The sequence below is a fragment of the Amblyomma americanum genome, chromosome 6 (assembly GCF_052857255.1).
Source record: "Amblyomma americanum isolate KBUSLIRL-KWMA chromosome 6, ASM5285725v1, whole genome shotgun sequence".
NCBI classification, from domain to species: domain Eukaryota; kingdom Metazoa; phylum Arthropoda; class Arachnida; order Ixodida; family Ixodidae; genus Amblyomma; species Amblyomma americanum.
Genome location: NC_135502.1, coordinates 50,523,291 through 50,536,890, shown reverse-complemented (window position 1 = coordinate 50,536,890; position 13,600 = coordinate 50,523,291). Strand labels below are relative to the sequence as shown.

The window sequence follows — 13,600 nt, the reverse complement described above, 5'->3', positions numbered from 1 at the left end:
TAAGTTTATGAACTGGTACAAGAATAATTACATTTTTCCAAATAGCTCAAAAACAAAGCTCATGTGTTTTCACAATCCCCACAAAAAACTGGATGTGCTACAGCCAATATTTCTACACGTTGAAAAATGCCACAACTGTCTATGTGTCCCACTTGAATACAGTAATAATGTCCGGTACTTAGGCATTGAATTTGATCCTACCTTGTCGTGGAGTAACCATGTGAATTTTATTTGTAAAAAGCTACGAACTGTTGCAGCACAGATGTATCATATAAAAAGCTGCACAACTGTCAACATAAGAAGAATGGTATACCAGTCCTTGGGGGAAGCACAGTTACGGCATGGCATTACACTGTACGGGTTTTGCTCAGAAACACTAAAAAAGAAAATTACCAGCGTAATTTATAAATGTGTTCAAAATGTTTTGTATGGTGTGCTATTAGAGGGTAAAGAGAAAAAAGACCTGTATAGAGCAGGAGACCTACTACCATTTGAAGAATTCAAGAGATATACTATCTATACCAGGTTCTATTACGACAATATGTTTAAGTCAGAGAAGCCTCAAAGCAAGTTCACCTTAAGAAACATAGAACGATTCAGCGTCCCCAGAATTTATACGAATTATGGCAAACGGTGCAGAGCTTACTATGTGCCTGCATTATTCAATAAACTATCCGATGTCGAGATCAGCCATACATCGATGAAAAAGGTAAAGCGAGTACTAAAGGATGTTTTCCTTAAAAATCTATAAAAAGGTTTTGCACCTTAACATTACATGCTGTATATGTGTTACGTTGTATATTTCCACATTCACTATTTCATTTTCTTTATTCAAGTGTCTAGATGTGTAATTATATATATAAGCCTTTTTACTTTGTTTTTTTTTTATGGAATTTTCTCGTGTCGTAGAGAAGATGCAGTATCTGTGTATGCTTGCCCAATTCTTTAGTTACTAACAAAATTCAATCTGTCCACAGACTAACGATGATGACATTGTCGCGCTTGTGTACAAAAACTGTGAATGATCTTGTGCTTTAATCAAAAATTTCCGCTGTCCAGATAGCGACGACGGTAACATGTGCTCTTGTTTTTTTTTTGTTGTACTTTGATAAGATTGTCAAGCCAGTGATTTAGTTCTAGAAAGGTACCGAGAAAACATGTGTATTTCGCAGGCTGCCGGCACCGCAGACAAGCACAACAGTGCTTAAGCGGTTGCGGGAATGTACGCTTTGTAAACAGTTGGACAAAATAAAACATTATTATTATTATTAAGTGGAACCTGCCAATAACCCCTGACAAGATCTAGGGTGGAAATAAACTGAGCGCTACTAACTTTCTCAAGGCGCTCCTCGATGTTAGGGATCGGATAAATTTGATCCTTAGTGATGGAATTAAGCCTGCGGTAGTCGACGCAAGGACGAGGTTCCTTGCCCGGTACCTCAACTAAAATCAAGGGGGAGGTATAATCACTCTCACCCGCCTCAATAACACCGAGCTGTAGCATTTTCTTTATCTCAGCCTCCATAATATCGCGCTGGCGGGGTGACACCCGGTACGCCTTGGATCGTACTGGCTCTGGGGAGGTAAGTTCTATATCATGCGTAAGGACAGAAGTCCTACCAGGCCTCTCAGAGAACTGACCTTGAAACTCTTGTAAGAGTTGGTGTAGTTCGGTTTTCTGCTCAGGCGACAGCGGTGCTTTACTGAGTAAGTCACGACCTGATCAGTGTCTTCCCTGTTAGTCACTGAGCCTAGTCCCGGAAGCTCGACCGGAAGCTCTTCTAACTTTCCCGTGTCGGGCATTTCCTCTCCAGTACCTGGTGCCTTCAACGCTACAGGCTCAATTTTATCCAGTTCTGACGTGCTCGGAATATCAGCTTGCTGCGCCTCCGACCCTTTCTCATTGTTCGACAACGTCGGCCCCGCAACTACCGCCTTTGCAGCGAGCTCCCGAACTCTCGGTCTGGTTAAGGCCTGAACGCTAGCCTCACCAAACAAAAGCCCCTTCTCGCGCAGGAGGTGATCGGACCTGTTCGAAAATAGGTACGGGTACTGGGGGGGCAGCCTAGATGACACTACGGCCTCCGTCTCAAGTGCTCCGAAAGGTCCTTCAATAAGCACTTTTGCTACGGGCAGACACACGCTATGAGCTTCCACTGCTTGCTTGATCCATGCGCACTCGCCCGTGAACATATCGGGTTCTACGTAAGAGGGGTGAACTACATCCATTGTAGCTGCGGAATCACGAAGCACTCGGCACTCTTTCCCGTTCACGAGGAAGTCTCGCATGTAAGGCTCGAGAAGTTTCATGTTCTCGTCAGTGCTACATAATGACAAACACACGACTTCTCTTTTTGTTTCTGGACACTGCGCCGAAAAGTGACCCGGCTTCTGGCACGTATAACACACGCGCGCTTGCCTCGCCTCGAACCGCTTTCTGCGTTCGGCTTCGGCTGCCGCCGTCTCCTTACGTTCGGTCGGACTGCTTTCACTCGCATCCGCACTACGTGTGTCCCCCCTTGCTCTCATGGGTGTGAACTTCGGCCTCTCAGACTTGGAGCCAAATTCACCCTTTTGACCGTCCTTAGCTCCGCGAGCCCGACGCGTCACAAACTCCTCGGCTAGCTCGGCGGCTTTAGCCACTGTACTAACGTCTGGCCTATCCAAGACCCAGTACCGCACGTTCTCAGGTAACCGACTATAAAACTGTTCCAGCCCGAAACACTGCAGAATTTTCTCGTGGTCACCAAACGCTTTCTCTTCTTTGAGCCACTCCTGCATGTTTGACATAAGCCTGTAGGCAAACTCTGTATATGACTCATTTCTGCCTTTTTCATTTTCCCGAAACTTCCGACGGAACGCCTCCGCTGACAGCCTGTACTTTTTTAGCAGACTTGATTTCACTTGGTCGAAATCCTCTGCCTCCTCTCTCTTCAAGCGAGCGACTACGTCGGCCGCCTCGGCGGGTAACAAAGTGAGCAAGCGCTGTGGCCACGTTTCCCGAGAGAACCCCTGCTTCTCGCACGTTCGCTCAAAGTTAACCAGGAACAAACCAATGTCCTCTCCAAGCTTAAACGGCCGCATCAGGTCAGTCATTTTGAACGATACCCGTTCTCCTGCACCGTGTGCCTGACTTCCATTACGAGCGCGTTCCATCTCTACCTCGAGACGCTTCATTTCCAAAGCGTGTTGACGGTCGCGCTCTTCTTTCTCTTTCTCTTTTTGTTCTTTACGTTCTCGCTCCTCTTTCTCTTTTTGTTCTTTACGTTCGCGCTCGTCTTTCTCTTTTTGTTCTTTACGTTCGCGCTCCTCTTTCTCTTTTTGTTCCCTCTCCTCAATGGTCTCAAGGCATTCCGACAGCTCGTCATCCTCAGCCTCCAACTCAAGAATCGCCCTTAGCAGTTCTGGTTTTCTGAGTTTGTCTGAGACATCAAGACCCAACTCTCTTGCAAGCTCCAGCAATTTCGGTTTGCGCAACGACTTCAAATCCATGGCTGCTCCGAATGCTGCTTTCTCTACTGCCTACTATTGTCTTGCCGCAAACTAACCCGGCAGCAACGACAACCACAATTACCAGCTCTGTTTCTGACACTAACAAAAGCCTGGCAAAACTCAGAAGAAGAAAGTCCCGCACTCACCAAACCTCGCAGCCAAGAATTCAGCGCAGTCGTTCCGCTGCAGGCAACCAGTCATCACACAGGGCTCGTTGCACTGCTCCCGAATGGTCGTTGTGCTGCTCAGCATACAGTTGACCGCATATCTTCGCTGCTGGCCTCCGTTGTCGGGATCTCACCGCTGGCAACCAGTTGTTGCATTTGGGTTGCAAGCCCCAAGGGTAGCGTTGGCCTGGCGGCCTGGGGCAAAGCTGGAAACATTCGAAGGTCCCGGCAAAGGATGAGTCGACTGGCAACAGAACAACTTGTTTATTCTGGCATCGCAAAAGAGCAGCCGGTCAGGGCGACCACGTTACTCGAAGGAAGGAATCGAAGTCTCTCGTTGCCGTCCGGGGCAGATCTCTTTATATACCCTCGGAGTCGAGGGCAAGAGGGAACGGCTTGGGAAGAGTCATCCGATACGGCGACGCTTGAACATGTTCAGGCGTGACGGGCGCGTCCGCCAGGCCGGCGCCGGTCAGACCTCCTCGCCTCCCAGTTGAGGAGCTCCTCTCCCCGGCTGCCGCGCTTTGACAAGCGTGGGCAAAACAAGCACACACACACACGCACGCACGACGACACGTGGCACTGAAACATGCCTGGACGCGCTTGGCGGGAGGCGTTGCGGCAGCGATGAACGAAGCCGCGGCGTCCGTTGCATCCGCGCCGGCTATACCGCGCGTCGTAGGTAGGCGAGACGTAACACTTGCTAAGTGTTCCAAAATTTTCTTTTCTATCAATTATTACATTTTGACTTCATAATTCTGTTTCAGTCCCTCTCTTTATTATTATTATTATTATTATTATTATTATTATTATTATTATTATTATTATTATTATTATTATTATTATTATTATTATTATTATTATTATTATTATTATTATTATTTTGAAATCAGAATTCTTACCCCTTTTCTGTTCATGAGGAAGAATCAACCGGTGTCGTTCCCGCGTGCTTTTCTTTTTCATAAAGTGCGTTCAGGTGAATAGCCACCCGATTCTTGGTCGATCCCCCAGTGTGGGTATGTGCCATCATTTGATAGGCTAACAACAACAACAACAACAACAACAACAACGGAGCGGCGAAAGACTGACTTTGCAATTCGACTGAACGACTTCCACTCGGCCAGATGAAGCTATCGCGACACTCCAGGTTTTACCAGAGCTAAACCACCGCCAATTTTTTTCTTCTGCTGTGGCATAAATGGCGAGCTCACAAGGGGCAACGGAAATGTTGGACGGGGAGAAAAAATTAGTGGGAAAAGAAAGTTGCTTCATTTATATCCACCATGACATTGTGTCAAGCTGCAACACCGCCAACGCACAGCACTGAATTTGCTTCGTAACCAAGCATTGTGCCAGTAGCTTTATAAAAGTTCGTCCCGCAATGCTGGTGTCATTGGGCAAAGCAGATCTCCACGTGCTTGGAGCTTGTTCATGCGTTTGTAGTCTTTGCGCGTCACACGAAAGCATGCCTGACTGATACCAGCATTGCTCAGAGTCACAATAAGTTATGCTGCTTTTCTTTTTTCTTCTTTCTCTTTACTTAATGTTTTCATACGTCAGTGTGTGTCAGGTTCTTCGCCGCTTATCTGCGTTGGAGCGAAAGCTGAACCAAGTGACAGGGCCTCAGGAGCGCTCACCGCTTCAGCAAGGCTTCTGGGACATTTTAACTTGGCTCATTTTTACTTCAACTCACCTGCTGGAATCGAACGCTATTCTGTTTTGAACCTTTGCAGCTTGCTGAAACAAGCTCAGCGTTGTGATGGACGTATACACTGGGACATTTTCGGAAATTATTTTACATCACCTGAAAATGTGAGAAAAATACTGCTGTTAAGGTTCTGAGCTCTATCGAGTTCCAAAGAAGGATTAAAGGTCACACGTATTATTTCAAGCTGGAAACTGATTTTAGTTCAGTCCTTGCGATGGCCATCACCACGCGGTCAGATTTCTGTCCCTCATTAGAGGCTCGATGAGCGTTACCCGATACACTGCATGCCGGAAGTAGATTTTTCTTTCTTGTTTTTCTTGCAGGCTATAAATCTAACGGCCGTGTTAAAAAATAAAGGCAGGTCACCTGAACGCCGCGTAAAAAACAGCCATGGATGAGATCCGCAATAAAAGTGAACGAATAAATAGAGGCAAACTTCGATGAAAACTGTTGACACTTTGCCCTACGTCTGTCGTTGATAATGTAAATAACGATAATAAAACTATTTTTGCAACATTTGACTTCTACATTTGTTATGATTCGGCGAGTTTTTCTTGATTTTTTCCTGCCTTTTGAAAACCGACCAGTTTATACTAAAAGAACCTAAACATCAGATGTTTATTTTTCTGTAGTTGGCTGTGAAGGCCTGTGTAGGCGCACACTATTCTGCTGTGGCGTGTGCTCCAGATCACTCCGAGCTCCGAGGTTGCTCGTAACGCTCCTCACGCCTTAACCCTTTCCTCGTTTCATGCTGTCCATCACGTTACCTTCCTCCGAATATGAAATCATCACACTTCTTCCACTGTAGATTGCGGACTCACTTTCTTGCATAAGCTGCCGTCAGAACAGGTTTATGACCCCATTTGTCTAATATAATGCACCGCAGCACACCTCTCCGATACCGTGAAACTACCGGCCGCGGTACGAAATTGTGCAAGAAAGCGCATGCGCCAGGAACCATCATCGCGAAAGAGAGAAGCGCTCGTTGGTTGTAAATATCCCAGGGGGAAGGCTGACTAGAACACGCGAATGCTTTCTTGCGCTGTCATCCATCGTTCATTAGGCCTCGCACTCGGGTAATAAGATTAGGCTCGTACTTAAACTAAGCGAAGGATGCCTTAAAAAGAAATCAGGAGGTTTAAAGGAGACCCGCTACAAAAGTTCTGGGCATTGTCGAAACACATTTCGTCGCATTTCTCTTACAGTGCGAACTTTAATACGTGCATGCCGTGCACAGTACCTAGGATGGGTTTGAATACATGAGATGAAAACGAAAGCAATCACACAAAAACAAGTGGCAGAAAAAAGGTTGTAGTGAGCTCACTAAGAGAAAATAAAAACCGCTAGCATTCCAAAAAATGAAAGGGCAGGTGTAGGTTCCGGAAAGAAGGTTTGTACAAATGTGTGTCATTCAAGGCTTGCCTAAATGGGAATGGTTGCATAATTAGCACGGAAATATGAAGGTTGTTCACATTTCTTTCTTGCTTGGTTAAAGACAAAACAGATTAGTGGATTTAAGTATTTCGAGATTACCATAAAGAATTGGCGCCAGATAGCAACACACTGTCTTTCCATTGACCTGTGAAACAGCCCTGTCGTAAGGTGATCGATTTTAACTAATAGTTAGTAAATATGTTTGAATTATTTCGCAGTTTTTACGAATAAAAGCCGGAGTGGTTGTCCTGCTGCCGCGGTATCAGGTAAATAAGAAGATTTCCCATTCAGCACGGTGGAGGAATCGGTCGCTTGGAAAGCCACGGTTTGTTGCAAATATCAAAACAAACCATGGAGTCAAAACGAAATAAACCAAACTCCAGGTGCCACTTCCGTGCGCAAATTCAGCATAAAGTGGCTGGCAGCCAACTCGACAGGCATATTTACACCCTCATGCAAAAATATCGATGAGTCGACACTCGTATCATTTTCAAGCGTTTTATCATTCAACAGTAGATGTAGGAACGAAATTACCGGTTGCACTCAAGGTCCGTACCTGCAGTTAATGCGAAAGCATTGGAAATCCCAATCGTCGTTGCCAATGTTTTCCCGCCTTTTAGAATAGCGGCTTCCCACGCACTCGCGATTCCAGTTTCGGTCACCCCGCCCTCTTTGCCCCTCCCTCCCTCCTTCTCTCCCTCCCTCCCTCTCTCCCTCCTTCCCTCCTGCTCCCCTCTCTCTTTTCCCGTGCTTTCGGTGTTTCCACGTACCTTCGATCTGGTTTCCCGCACTTCCAATGTTCCTCGTACCCTTGGCTTGATTTCCTATGCTTTTAATGTTCTCCAGCGCATTTTAGTATTAGTTCAGTAAACCAAGTACGAATTAGTGCTCATTAGCTATTGATTAGATTTCACTCGCTATTAATTAGCGTATGGTGATATTCTACACCTTTCAATTTGCATTAGTTTACGACAATTATGTGTTAATCAGTGTTTACTAACACTCAGTGCTTGCTAAATATCAGTTAGGTCTTGTTGACTATCATCCACTATGTATCTATCATATATTGACCAGCCCTCAACTATCTTTTACTATCTATTGGCGGACCCTATGACGTCATGAGGTCCTATGTCGCCACCTTTTGTGTACACGTCGGGTGCGCTGCTGAATGGTGCTAGAAATGATTTCGCATTGAAAATTCATACCCTTCGAAGCACGCATATCTATCGTTGAAAACCCCCATTCTTCCTGGCATTTCTCCAAGCCGCACATGCAATGTCACCAGGATTAGAATGTTTGCAAGCTCTTGTCAACATGGCCGTACGCGCAAACGGAAATCGGAAGAGGAAAGGGAAGACGCTGCCGTGACGAGCAAACTCGTAATTACAAGATCGTTGATGCCTTCCTTGAGGCTGGTGTGTTATCCTTTTTCTTTCATTCAGCTTGCTATCCTGCAAGAAATGCGGCTTAATTTACCATTCCTTTGGAAGCCGTACACTTCGCTTGCTGTTTGTTAGGTTCTATACCTGTTGCATGTTGCCGTCTTCGGACACAGATGTGTGCACGTGTTTCGCGAAAGCTTTCATGCTCAGCAAAGCAAAGCACGCACGGAAAGAAAACTTTTCACTCATGTTTATTGTAAACACGTGTCATCAAACATCCAGCAGTCGCTTTCTTCTGATTTGTTTTTCTTCAGCTCACCGCAGCGACAGTTGCTGCGTTCACTTTGAGGCTGTCAATGTAATTGTCCACAAAAATATCACGTGGACAAACCAAGTTTGCGCAAAACTTTTTTTTACGCATTTAACAAGCTTGCATTATGTCTGCGCGGAGAAAAGTACGCTTGTGAACACTTCAAAATCGAGTGGTCGAATAAGTTGTTTTGACAGACCAAAGATGGTAATCTATGATTCCCCACGAAAGATTCGCACGACTAAACGGAATGGTTAGAAAATGAAGATAACAGTTGTAAACCAACAGTTTCTTGCTCTTTCTGGGCGTAGGTTCACCGACATTATAAAGTGAAATTGTCTCTATTTGCCAATAAAACGTCAATAAATGTGCAACACAGCACAAAATCCACCAGAACTAACGTTGCAAGCTCCAAGCCTCTTGCCCCTCCACTTCCCTCAATAAAGAAAAAGGCTACCGTGTCCACAAACCACGCACGTCGTACACAGAATGGCACGCAGACCAGCTGCATGTCGAGGTCGTTGTCGAAGAAACACTGTCCCAAATTGAAAGCAAAGCTTGCTGCGACCAGCGGCCTGTAGCGTTCTTCTAAGCGCCACTACGAGTACTTAAAATGGAGGTAGCCTGATTTTTGCAGCTGCATCGAAACGCTACTGCTTCGGCTATACACTGAAACACCACAGCGCATTCTGCTATATTGAGGTTCCTAGAGTGTCCTATAACATGGAGAATGTCATGTTAATAGAACACTTTTTGACTAGTCCTGTAGTATAGATAAATTTCGTACTTTTAAATGTGTGTAATCAACTGGAGCTATGACTGCAGCTATCGACTGGAGCTTCACGAGCTTCTAATTAGCCAGGAAGGAGCTAGTCTAAGATAAATAACGTAAAAATCCGCATCAGCACTATTTAGTTCCAGAAACAAGCAGAGAAAATCTTTCTCTTTTTGACTTGTACTGCCTGCCATTTAAGATATTAAAAGAAGGGAAAAAGAACAATACTATAAATTTAGCTCCTTATGAATAAACACTTAAGCAGGTGAACGGGGTATGGCATATGATACCTGTCTCTGGTGGTCGCTTTCTACTTTAGCATTCGTGTTGGCCACGCGAAATTAAAATTCACTCCTTCACACGCGAACTTTGGAGCCGATCACCTGCAGCAGCTAAATGTGAACGCCCACAGCACAAGGGACACGAAACTGAACGCAACCGCATGCTGCGCGCTTCTGGAAGCTGCGGAGTCCGTGTTAAGCCTAGTCGAAGACGCGGACGAATCACGGCCAAGAGCCTTCCGCTGGCTCAGGATTAGGTCCACATCGTTCTTCATAGAGGCCGTTTCTTCCCTGTAGCCGCCCAGTTCGTTCTGGTCAGAGTAGACCGTGTCACCGGCGGCCGCGCCAAGATCGTCGTCACCATACTGATTGCCATCGCCATCAGCCCCCTGCGGACCGGTCGTAGACGGCAGCGAAGAATCGGGAGCAGGAGTAGCCGCAGTGGTCGTCATCAGGTGCCGGTCTCCAACCACAGGCTGTCGGTAGTCATCAGCGCACCCCAACTGTTCGAGACTCAGCCGGATTACCTTGCTGCTGGCCATGTTTTCGGGTGCATCAGTAGGCTTCTCAAATTCGCACTTAACGTGACGCAGCTCCCGCCTGAACTTGGCGTTGCGAGTGACATTTGCCAGTTGCAGTATCCAGGCCAACCGGCAGTCGCAGGTGAGCTTGTTGCCTGCGAATGTGGGTGAAGAAGAAAAGGAGCGCTTTTTAGGCGATCACCATGTTTAATTTGAACTCACGAAAGAGTTTTCTACCTGCTATTCACTGAAACTTCTCAGCAAGCTAAAAACCCCAGTGTTCTGGGAGAAAAAATGTTCGTGATCGAAAGTTTTCCTTTGACCACAAGTCTTCTGGAGAAGAGTAAAACCGTTCATTCGCCACCCAGATGTGTTCAGGTTTTGCAGGCACGTAAGTGTGAAACGGCAGAGCACGACGCATATGATGTCGTGGAGGAAAAAGCGTCCGCAATGTCTGTTTTAATGTCATAGCATTAAAAGCCTCATTGGAAAAAAAAATGTGCAGTCGGAAGCTATATTCACTGATTGGCTGGAGAGAATTGAGGTTACCAAACCGGAGTATCCAATTGGCTGGAGGGAAGTGGCGTCACCTGACCAGAAATACGTAAGAGAATCAACAGCATACTATGCTATCGCATTGTCAACCTATTATGCAATTATATGTACCTGTGAAATTTGTATTGAATAAGCTGAGAAATAAAATTGCGTCAACAGCGGTAATGATTCAAATTATAGTCTCGTGTCGGGAAAATCGTTCTTTACGACCTTTGCTTCTCGTGATCGTAGAACACATCGTCACATGGATGTTTCAGTGTCGTCGAAACAGGCCAAGTTTTATTTCGAGTTCAAATATGTGGGCAGTCGCTGAAAGATGAATCGTAGGTTTGCTGGATATTAATATTCTTGGGATTTTTTTTTTCACTGAGTGGTTCATGTTGCATTTCTGGAGAAAAAGTCAGTATGGGTAGCCTCAGCAGTTACAGAAAAACAAATTCTCCCCGATATATATTTCGTGCAGATAACGAAAATTCTAAATTGACGCGCATTTTCATCGTTTCCGCCTTTGCCTTAATCGAATGCTTAGAGATAACTAACCTGTCACTGTCTCTCCCTTTCGACACGTTTGCGAATCATTATCGTGAACCGTTTTCTTATGAAATTCTCTTTGAACAAATGAATTTTTTCTTTCAGGAATTTCATTCTTCTTGTTTTGTGAGGGACGGTTTTATTTCACTTTAATTGGCAAACTAATCTTCACGATTCAACTTTTTTTCAAAGTATTAATAGCATCCGCTAGTTCGAATGAAACATAAAAGTGGAAATGGAGCACTGCGGTTGCGAGCCTAGCTAGTGCCCTGTTTGTGTATACGTAGACGTCCATGGTTCCACACCCTGCACACGTCACCTACTTCCCTTACTTTTCTATTGCGCGCATTCGCACAAGCTCTTTCTTGAAAGACAAATGTTTTGCATAACACATTATACTTCTGAGTTTACGCAGACTCACAGGGCTATTAGCAAGGCATAACCTTTAGATCTTTCGCTTCTCGCCCAGTGTATTTTACAGACCTTAATTTCTTCTTCTTTCGGATAATTTTAGCAAAGTTAACACAAGCCCATAACCTTCGCTTGTCATTTTAGGCCGCAGCGCCAATTCTATTCTGGATTACACACCACGGTGTCAAGCTCCCTTTGCGTTCACAGAATTTGTACCGCCCTTATATCTTTTCGACCCGCACTGAATGGTTTGAATAGCAACAGTTGGTTAGAGCCATGCCTTCCCGGTTGCTCGAAAAATGTGTCTGTTTGAAATCTTTCCGAAGAATTTGTTTTATTACCACTCGTCGGCTTCTCTACGGATATGCAGATTTGGTACAAAACATGTAAAATTACGACCCCTGCGAAAATGGAAATATATGCTGAAATAAACGGACGGAGGACCTCTCTACAGGAATAAGACGAAAAAAAAAAAAACAACGGTTACTAACTGAATTTGAAACGTACACGCGTCATGATTTCTCAAGACATTGTGCTAACTTAATATTGCGCGGAATAACCGGGGTAAATTTGAAGGGAAGAAAAAAAAGGATTTGTTAAACAAACGGATTCGGTGCAGACCCGAAGCATTGGAGCAAGCGAACAGAGAAGTACGATGGTGCTTAAATCCTTGGCAAATTAAATTGTCTACGCCGAGTAAATATCGTTCTGTGGATTGACTATCTATTTTTCTGGATGTTGAGTCCTTTTACATGCCTTTTGTTTGAGCCGTGAGCGACCGCTCCCAGCGACCGCGCACATTATACGTAAAAGGCGGGTAACTTAGTTCCACAAGTTTTCAGCACTCATTTCCTGAGCCCTTAAACTATAGTTTGTATTTCAAGAGCCACATAGGTTTTTTTCCTTCATCTGTGCACTGCAAATGTTTGACATTCAAGCATGACCGCTCTTCGAGTGAATCAGTTGTAATACGGGGTTATTTTAACGCGACAGCGTTAAGGGCCCCGTGTCGCAGAAAAGCCGGTGTCGTCGGCGTCGGCCGTGAGCGAAAAATCCCTCCTCCTCCTCGCAATGTACGCCACTGCCCCCAAAAGATTGCGCGCGACGGCAGCGCCTCCCGCTCGTCTCGTTCGGGCGCAGTGGGGCCGTGCGGGCACGCAGGAATCGCGCGGTGAGCGGCGAGCAACGCAGCGCACATCCAAAGCGCGTTCACCACGAAGCTTGCGGCTTGCTGCCCGTTCGTTCGGCGCGGAAGCTATGCTGGCGTTCGTGGCATCGGGTTTGTCGAGAACGACGCGCCGAACTACGACTGCAACTTGAGTCCCGCGCGTTTCAGCAAGGCGCCTGGCAGCGTTTCTACGTGGTTTTCCGCTCCGCGCGTCCGTTTCACCGCACGTAGCAGAGCGATTTGTCTTACGGGCAAGGCGTCGCGCCGAACGGGCGATGGCGTTCTGTAGACTGGCAGTGCTGCAACACGCTGTCGCGTTCCACTCACTCGCGAAGCTTAAGCGTCCTCCAATTTTTTATTGAATTTTTCATTTTGTTTACTTGCCGAAACTTCGTTTGTCTTTACCTCCGCACACTTTTAATCTCTAACTCCGATGTTAATGCTGTCCTGAGCCAGATTTATGTTTCACGGCTTTTGAATCAGTTTTGTCTTAGGTTTAGTTGGTGCCCAGATTACTTCGAAGCGAGATTCATCAAAACAATAATTAATAAATTTTATAAGTGCTTACAATTATCAAGTTCACCGGCGAGGGTCCCAAGGTCAGAATATTGCAAAAGAACTCTCAGCTGATCGTCGATACACCCGCTGGAGAAATTATAACAGGCAACCAAGGACATTGGTTAAAGAAAAAACCTTAACGAAAAGCACTTAATTTCGCGAGACTTTTATATAACTGCTTGACTTTCCACTGCATTGTAGAATGTGTTTTTCCAAAACCGTTAATATCATAGAGTTCACATAACGTGTGCCTTCCCTCCCCTGGCTTCCAGTGACAAGGCGCACGATAGGGTGAAGGCAGGAAAAT

At 45.6% G+C, this 13,600-nt stretch overlaps 1 protein-coding gene across 3 annotated transcripts in view; it reads right to left on the bottom strand.

The window, feature by feature from the left end:
• Positions 1-8,416: 8,416 nt before the first annotated feature.
• The window catches only part of LOC144136788 (uncharacterized), a 48,594-nt gene continuing 43,410 nt past the window's right edge, over positions 8,417-13,600 (bottom strand). For all 3 annotated transcript variants that reach the window (XM_077669415.1, XM_077669413.1, XM_077669414.1), the window contains exon 3: positions 8,417-10,225. In XM_077669415.1, the coding sequence (XP_077525541.1) occupies positions 9,648-10,225 (578 nt within the window). In that variant the 3' untranslated portion in view covers positions 8,417-9,647. The remainder of the gene's footprint in view (positions 10,226-13,600) is intronic.